The sequence below is a fragment of the Natator depressus genome, chromosome 7 (assembly GCF_965152275.1).
Source record: "Natator depressus isolate rNatDep1 chromosome 7, rNatDep2.hap1, whole genome shotgun sequence".
Taxonomy (NCBI): Eukaryota; Metazoa; Chordata; order Testudines; family Cheloniidae; genus Natator; species Natator depressus.
In genome coordinates, this window is record NC_134240.1 from 74,961,872 (window position 1) to 74,971,251 (window position 9,380).

General features: G+C 40.7%; 1 protein-coding gene across 2 annotated transcripts in view; it reads left to right on the forward strand.

The window, feature by feature from the left end:
- Nucleotides 1-5,741, forward strand: part of BICC1 (BicC family RNA binding protein 1) — a 220,589-nt gene extending 214,848 nt beyond the window's left edge. For both annotated transcript variants that reach the window (XM_074958792.1, XM_074958793.1), the window contains one exon: nucleotides 1,803-5,741. In XM_074958792.1, coding sequence (XP_074814893.1) covers nucleotides 1,803-1,933 — 131 coding nt within the window. In that variant the 3' untranslated portion in view covers nucleotides 1,934-5,741. The remainder of the gene's footprint in view (nucleotides 1-1,802) is intronic.
- Nucleotides 5,742-9,380: the final 3,639 nt, after the last annotated feature.

Genomic DNA, 9,380 nt, shown 5'->3' on the forward strand with positions numbered 1-9,380 from the left:
AATCCAAGATTGTAAGTTTTATTCTGATATTTTGTGGAGCATGACAGATTTTTTTTTCGTAATTTGCTGATGTCATTCATGAATGCATTTCAAATTATGGCTTAAAGAAGGTAAATGAGTAATGTATTCAGATGAACAGTAGAACTCATCAAAAGTCTGTCTGAATCACTGGCAGCGAAGATTATACCTGTAATGGAGAAAATTGTTCACTATAACAAGGGACTGGGAAAAGTGCTTTCTATGAGTGATGACTCTACTGCAGGGGCAAGCAAACTTTTTGGCCTGAGGGCCGCATCGGGTTTTGGAAATTGTATGGAGGGCTGGTTAGGGGAGGCTGTGCCTCACCAAACAGACAGGCGTGTCCCGGCCCCTGTGCCGGATCTCCCCGTCCCATGCTGCTTGCCTCCTGACGCCCCCCCCACACACACACACCAGACCCCTTCCCCATCCAAACCCCCCGTTCCCTGATGGCCCCTCCCCAGACTCCTGCCCCTGACTGCCCCCACCACCACCCCATCCAACCCCTCCTCTCCTTCCTGACTGCCCCCCCCGGACCCCTGCCCCCATTCAACCCCCCCTTCTCCCTGTCCCTTGACTGCCCTGGGAACCCCTGTCGCTGACTGCCCCCCCCCGCCGCCCCATCCAAACCCCCTTCCTTCCTGACCCACCCCCCCCCCCCGGGACTGTTCCCCACCTTTGACCGCCCTGACCCCTGTCCACGTCTCCCCCCCTCCCCCCCGAACTCCCTGCCCTCTATCCAACCCCCACCGCTCCCTGCCCCCTTACCGCGCTGCCTGGAGCACCAGTGGCTGGAGCCAGCCACGCACCGTGCAGCACAGAGCACCGGATCAGGCCAGGCTCTGCAGGTGTGCTGCCCCAGGAGCTTGCTGCCCCGAGCATTGCATCGGTGGCACAGAGTGGTGAGGCTGTGGGGGAGGGGAGACAGCAGGGGAGGGGCCGGGGACTAGTCTCCTAGTCTGGGCCAGGAGCTCAGGGGCCAGGCAAGAGGGTCCCGCGGGCCGTAGTTTGCCCATCTCTGCTCTACTGAGAGGTTTACACATAGATCTGAATAACAGCCCCTACGCCTATGTTTTATTGGAGGTGGCAGGTCCTTATTATAAAAACATTAGTAATGTGTTAAAAAATGACCAATGTGCTCTGGGGAAATAATTATGTCCAATTTCAGTTATTTATAGTTAGTATACATCATGGTCTGTCACATCAGATTATATAATGTTGTGCACAATGCTGCTCAGTTTGTGATGTGCACATAATGCATTCCTTTTTGTGAAGAATTTGCAGGCTTTGAACAGGATTTTTTCAAGCACTCCAGCTGGGATCATTTCATCATTTTTAGGATGGTTTTGCCTTTTTGTTTAGAATTTGTATACAAAAGATTTTGGCAAAACATTATCTTTTCAGGCATTATGCTTAATCCTAGAAACCCCTCAAATAAGAGGATTAATTTCAAACTTAACTTGCCTGGAAATAAATATGGCCCTCCTCTGCATCAAAGCACTAGCATGGCACCATCATTGAATTCAGAATTGCAGAAAATTATGACAATTAGTACCCTGTGTTTAGCCTGAACAATAATTATTGATAGAATTTCATGGCATTCTTAGTGTCCTGACCAAATACCAACTTGGGTAATGTCTGCTTCTCTAAACTCCCTTTGCAGTTTTCAATTGGAGCTATGGTTCCCCTCTTCTAATGTAATAATGAAATTGCATTATTCAGAGTAGTTTTTCTCCTGAATCATCTCCAAATATTAAAATCCGAATCTGCTGTTTTCCATCTAGAACTGAATAAAAACCGAAGAAAGCTATTTGATCCATCAAATGTACGTGCCTCATTCCTGGAAGGTGGAGCTAGTGGAAGACTGCCACGTCAGTATCACTCGGACATTGCTAGTGTCAGTGGTCGCTGGTAGCACTAAATTGTGGCTCACAAAGTGAATTGTAAAGATGGACTTGCCAATCCTGTGGACAGCTTTCACTGCACACCACCCTCTGCACTTTGGGAGTTTCGGTATCAAGGACCAAAGCATTTTTTCTGCACAAGTACTTGTGCCAAAAAAAAAAAAAAGAGAGAGAAGACACTTTCAGAACACCAAATGTGGATTATGTTTTACTCTTGTAGATTGGACAGCATTTGCAATAATAATAATAATATAGGGTTCTTTGTTTAGTATTTTATTACCTATAACTATAATGTATGCACTGAATTTTTACTTTGTTGAATGAAGGAAAAATGAAGAGCTGGGATGCCAGAGAGCATAACTTTTGGTTTTATCAAGATGGAATTTTCTGGTACCGCTTAAAATAATTATTGAGGTCTTTCTGCACTTTACATGTTCTGTTTTCTTATCCTGTGGGAATTTATTTTCTCTTTCATTTCCATATAAAATATTGTGTTGGCACTTATCAAATTTTGTCAGGTGATCCTGCAATAGTCAAATCTCCTCACTATAATGGTACTAGGATTCAGTCTTTATGTAGATTTTTTTTCTATAGATATCTGAGGAAATGTTCTAAAATCAAACCACTTGCAAGTGGACCAGTCCTATTATCTCCTTATGAAGCAGCCTAGATCTGCTTACAATGAAACGAGTTCACTGTAACAGATGCAATGAAAGACCAAAATGGACCTTGCAATATTAACCCTTTGCAGTCGTCATATTTAACTGCTGCCTGTAATGCTGAAACTGATTTTAATGGTTCTTTCAAAGCAAAGGGCTATTTTTAGTATACTGCCACTAAAGGACATTTATTTATATAAAACTTTTCTTTTTAGATTCTATACACCTACAATATGCATCAGTTTAAACTGAGATCGACTAAAGATTTATGGTAGAAAATGAAAGGCATTCATCAAACTAGAGCTCTGGGCCACCAGTTTGATTAAACGGACAACTAATCTAATTTGACAAGACAGCACTGTTGCCATTTATTATGTGAAGCATATTACTTACATGACTATGCATGCAGCAATTAAGCAACATTCATGAAATAGCTGTAATAGCATCTCTTTTGTTTAATTTAGATTTGTGATGGTCAGCTATGGAAGTATTTAAAACTCCAAGATGAACTATTTCTGAAAGAAGTTATATTCAACAAAGAGTCCATGTTATAAATGGCTAGAGCTAACTATTGCGTTCTCATACTGTGAAAGTCCAAAAAATCTGGCAATACTATTTCTGTGTCTTTTCAGATGTCTTGTTATGGATTGATGAAGGGATCTCGTATAATGAAGGAAATCATAAAGTGCCTCTTTTTCTGCAATGAAATATGAAGTTTCCAAACGTTAATTTGTTGAAAAGCATTCCCCTAGGAAATATTGTGACTTACTTGTACTGTAATGTCTTATTTATGTTCAGTGTACAAGCCTTTTAAGATGGACATAAACCAGTGTCAAGTGCTCTTAACAGAAGGCATCAGAATAACCATTTACAGTAGTTGGTTTTTATGCAAAAATGGGGTGAGAAATAGTTTTGACACTTTCTGTGTATACATCTTCTGAGGTGAGGAAAAAAATCAGTTTTATGAGAAATTTGCACACAAAGGGAATTTTTAAGAGGTAATTGCTTTGAAGACTTAGATGATGAAGCAGTAATAAAACGACCTGTTGCAATTAGCAAAAATTAACTGCTCAGTATGGGGTTCAGCCATATCCACTTAATGGTGTATAGTGGAATAACTTTCACTGCAAATAAAATAGCAACTAACTCTTTCAGTGTTTAATATTGCAGGACAATGCAGTTTGCAAACGCAGAGCTGTAAGCAACAAAGTTGTGCCCAAAGTCTATGAACATATTGGATACTTGTGTGTATAACTCAGGCACGCTCAACTTTATCAAACAAATATGGAAGCATAAAGTGCTGATCCTGGTAATAATCACTCTTCTGCTTATTTTTATACTTGTGAGTCGTCCCATTGACATGAGATTACTTACTTGTTTAAAGTTGAGCACTCGTGGGCTTGCAAGACCTAGGTTTGAAAATCAAGTCTTATATGAACTTGTGTGCTTAGTTTTACATAATATTTTAAAAGTAGATTTAACCTTTAGCAAATCCACTTAGACATTTGCCTACTTAGTTTGTGTAATTTTTTAAGTTCAAACACTTTACTTCCGCAAAAACTCCACGTCGCATTCTTTCATTTTTTTCATAAATACGTAACATGCAGTTTGACAGTATTACATCTGAAAGCTGAAATTCTTACAATATTAAGTTGATGTGGTCTTTTGCTGAGCAGTGCTTATATCATCTATTACCAAAGTGAAGAAAAATTTCCCAGTAAGAACATTATTTTCAGTAGGGCTGCACACAAAACACACACACTGGAAAACATTTTTCTCACTTCTTTTAATTCCATGAAGGGAATATGACAATGCAATATACAGTGTTGTCAGTGTTGTATTATGCACAAAATATTTGACTTGCTAGATTAAAATGTTAGTTTTAAAGCTGTGCCTTAGTAGTGACCAGTTATCTGTAAATATAGAGCAGATACAGATTGTATTTTTGTGGGTTGTCCTTTTAGTGATTTTTTTAAAATGAAAGGTGGAATTAAAAATATTAAAAATGGGAATTTTTTCAAAACTAATCAATTGTTATATGGAAAAAAATAAATGTATGTAACCCCTTGGTATTCTGTTTGGTAAGTTCAATAATTTTTATTTTGACCCAGGTCCAGATGTGGCTGCGTGTTAATGAAACACCAAAACTATTCTCCCCATATTCTGCAGTGTGTTAGTACACCAGGGTGCATCTAAGCCCTGGCTCAGATTAGACAAGCGTGGAACAGATTACTGGCTGCACCGCAGTCCTGACTAGGGTTGCTCTTGTCTTTTGAATTGTTTAATTATATTAAGATAAATTAGCCATGAGGCACATACTAATAGCATTATTATAATATGTAATATTATTTTAGATGTGTTTTAATAACCTATGTATAAATCCCAACAACACCCTCTGCAGGATGCACAGGCCCCCAGTGCCCAGACATGATGCAACCCTACTGTGGGTTGCTAGTAGTACAGAATCTTCTGCACACCTTACACATCGGAGTTAATTTAACCTTCTATTCCTCATCTAATTTCTTTGAATCCTTGACCCCTGGATATGGTTTTAGTACAGTAAAGTCAACACCTTTCAGATATTATATTAATACTCCTCAGTGGTATTTTCTAAAATAGGTGTAAGAGGTCACATATATTTGTGTGTAGAGATACATAAATTGTGTGTATATGTGCATATATATGCTTAATATTCTCAATGAGTAAAACTTTTGTAAAGGTGCCTACATAATAGAACTTGGGATTCCCTTGTGGAGGTGCTTCCAGTGCTCTCTGCTCAAGAAATAATCCAGGACATGGGCCATAATATATTAAATATGTAAAACCTTCCTGCTGTGATGAATATTTTTATCATCAGTTTCTATAATGTAAATACAAAACAGTTATCATGAAAAATATGTATGAATTCCTTATTGGATCTATTTCAAAACTAGCTCATGCATAAGATGCTGTGAACATCTATAAATATGTTCCTTCAGCTTTCTCACTTTCTCCATGGTGGAGCTGGGGGAATTTGGACAAAAGTCGGACAGCCCTCGGAAAATTCGGACAGCCCTTGGAAAATTTTCAAAAGGGGTTCTCTTGGAATGCTTTGAACTCCAAAAATGTGAAATGAATTAATTCCATACTGTTCAGATAGTCAAATCCATACCCCAAGAGTAAATGATATAAATTCAGTGATGAACATTTTTGTCTTTATCAAAAACGAAAGTGGTGGTTAAAGCCATTTAATTTCAAAACTCAGTTCAATCTTAACCATGCTGCTGCTATTGGGATCTCCTCAACACAGATCAATCTCATTTGGTTTTTTTAATGTTTTTTTTAAAACTGTCTCTTTAGAGAGAACCAGCCTTCTGTTGAACAAACTATTGCATTAGAAATACCTGTCACTACGATGTATTTTAAAAAAAACAAAACTTACCATTGCAGAAATTATGCAAGTCATGCCTTGTCCATGAGGTGGCAAAATTTGCAGCTGATATAAAAAAACTACTCAAGATAGCTAAGTCCAAAGCAAATTGTGAAGAGTTACAAAAGGATCTTAGAAAACTGGGTGACTGGGCAACAAAATGGTGGATGAAATTTAATGTTGATAAATACAAAGTAATGCACATTGGAAAACATAATCCTAACTATACATATACAATGATGGGGTCTAAATTAGTTGTTACCACTCAAGAAAGAGATCTTGGAGTCATTGTGGATAGTTCTATGAAAATATCCTCTCAATTTGCCATGGCAATCAAAAAAGCTAACAGAATGTTGTGAATCATTAAGAAAGGGATAAATCGGGGTGAGCAAACTTTTTGGCCCGAGGGCCACAGCTGGGTGGGGAAATTGCATGCAGGCCCATGAATATAGGGCAGGTGGTTGGGGTGTGCGAGGGAGTGTGGGGTGTGCAGGAAGGGGCTTAGGGCAGGGGGTTGGGGCACAGGAGGGGTGCAGGGTGTACAAGGGGGCTCAGGGCAGGGGGTTGGGGTGCAGGAGGGGATGTGGAGTGCAGCAGGGGGCTCAGGGCAGGGGGTTGGGCTGCGGGGGCAGGAGGGGTTGGGGTGTGGGCTCCAGCCCAGGGCTGCTTATCTGGAGTGGCTCCAGGGTGGCAGCAGGTCTAAGACAGGCTCCCTGCCTGCCCTGGCCCCACGGCACAGCTGGCACCACATCCCTGTGGCCCCTGGTGGGGGGGGGGGAGCAGAGGGCTCCGCAGGTACCTCCCCGAAGGTCCCATTGGTCACTGTTCCCCATTCCCGGCCAATGAGAGCTGCGGGGGCAGTGCCTGGAGGCGAGGGCAGTGCACAGAGCCCTCTGCCCCACCCCCAAGGGTCGCAGAGATGTGGTGCTGGCCTCTTCCAGCAGCGGCGCGGGGCCGGCAATCCCATGGTCCGGATCCAAAGCCCTGACGGGCTGGATCCAACCCACAGGCCATAGTTTGCCCACTCCTGGGATAGATAATAAGACAGAAAATATCATAATGTCTCTATATAAAGCCATGGTACGCCCAAACCTTGAATACTGCATGCGGATCTGGTTGCCCCAATCTCAAAAAAGATATATTGGAATTGGAAAAGATACAAAGAAGGGCAACAAAAATGATTAGCTTCCATATGAGGAGAAATTAATAAGACTGGGACTTTTAATCATGGAAAAGAGATGACTAAAGAGGGATATTATAGAGGTCTATAAAATCATGACTTGTGTGGAGAAAGTGATTAAGGAAGTGTTATTTATTCCTTCACATAACACAAGAACTAGGGGTCACCCAATGAAATTAATAGGCAGCAGGTTTAAAACAAACAAAAGGAAGTATTTCTTCACACAGTGCACAGTCAACCTGTGGAACTCCTTGCCAGAGGATGTTGTGAAGGCCATGACTATAACAAGGTTGAAAAAGAACTAGATAAATGAATGGAGGATGGGTCCATCAATGGCAATTAGCCAGAATGGGCAGAGATGCAAAACCATGCTCTGAAGTGTCCCCAGCTTCTGATTGCCAGGATGGGCAATGGGTAGATCACTTGATGTTCATTTCCTCTGAAGCACCTGGCATTGGCCACTGTTCTGAGACAGGACACTGGGTTTAGATGGACCATCGATCTGACCAAGTTTGGCCATTCTCATGTTTTCTTAGGTATGCACCTATTGGCATAGTGCTATTGTATTTTTAAGGTACAAAATTTTCACCCATCATTCATGGATTTAATAATTAGGTGTAAGTAGTCACAGTAATCCTGCATTGATGCACAATAAATGTGTTTATATAAGGGGAAGTGAATTATCTAATGGCTTGTCTTCATGGGGACACTGGAAAATTAATCCAAATTAACTAAATGTGTGCATTTTAAAGTGAATTCAAAATTAAAGTGAATTTAATTCAAGTTAGCCAATTAAGGTTAAATCAAATTAAGGCCACTTCACTTCTGAATAAGTGTGTCCCACATGGATTTACTGCAGTTAAACTTATTCACTTTAAAGTCACACCTTTTAGATAATTTGGATTAATTTTCTTGAGTGTCCCTGTATAGGCAAAACTTTAATTTCTTTACATGTACTTTAGACCTTTCACACATGCATTTTGGATGAAATCTTTTCCCCTCTGAAGTTTTTGTGAGTTTTGCCACAGACTTCAGTAGGAACAGGATTTGTCCCATAGTGTACTTTTCATCTGATACATTTTCTTGCCAAGCTTGTAGTCACTAAGTTCTGAACAGCTGTATAGATGCTTAATGTACCAAGTTCTATGTGCACAAGGACCTCAAACTCTATACATTTCATTTATTTATGCTTTTCCACAACTGGAAAATATAATTGTAAGATTTTGTGCCTCACTTTTATTTTATGTATAGTGCCTCTGATAATTGGCGCATGTGTAGTCGGGATTTTTTACAAGCAGAAAATTTTCTTTGCCATCAAGATGGCGGACTACAGAGTGTTATGGCAGGAAAATTTTGTACAACAAATTAATTTTGCAAAGCCCTGGACAAATTCCCACTGCAGTTTTCACCACTGCAAGGTTAATCCATGCCATTTCCATTGGATATTCTCTTTTATGAGGGGTTTATAATGTAGCTATTTGAATTTGCTTAGGGCTGAAACTATTTTTATTCTTTATTGTAGCACTTTGTTAATAATGAAATCATGCTCCGGTACCAATACAAAAGAGAAGAAATAATTTTATAGTAGCAACACAACCAGCCTGTCACTTGGATCCAAAGGCAATGAGAGGAAGTTTACAGCTATAACAAGGATACACAGAAAGACAGATTTGCTAGTGTGGATCAAATATAAGAACACTATTAAATTGCTGTAACTAAGCTTCAAAAGCTGCTAGAGACGGTAAGATTATCCAAATAATCAGAGAAGTGAAGCTAAGTAAAACTCTTGCAGATAGTGTCCAGTGCGGGTAAGGGATTTTTAAAGCAGCTGTTTTCCGAGGTAACCATGAGCATGGGACCTGGGAGGTTTCTGGCACTGACTCTGCTGGCTTGCCGAGCAGGGCAAGTCCTAAGTCTATCCCAGGCTGAGGCACCCCTTGTCTGTATCCTCTTTCATCCTCACAGTGGGAGGGTGGTTACATTCAATTGGATCCTGTAGGCCAGATTTATGGGTTTAGGCTAAGGGCAGCCAACCTCCTTTCCCATTGCTAGTTTGACTTGCGTCTGGTTTTCCCTGCAGTAGGCTCATAATGCCTGGCAGTTTTGGAGCGGGAGTTGCTGCCATTTCTTGATATAAAGTGGCAGCCTGTGGCTTATATCCATCCTCTTTTGAGTGTTTCAATCTCCTATACAATGAAGAGGGGATCAGT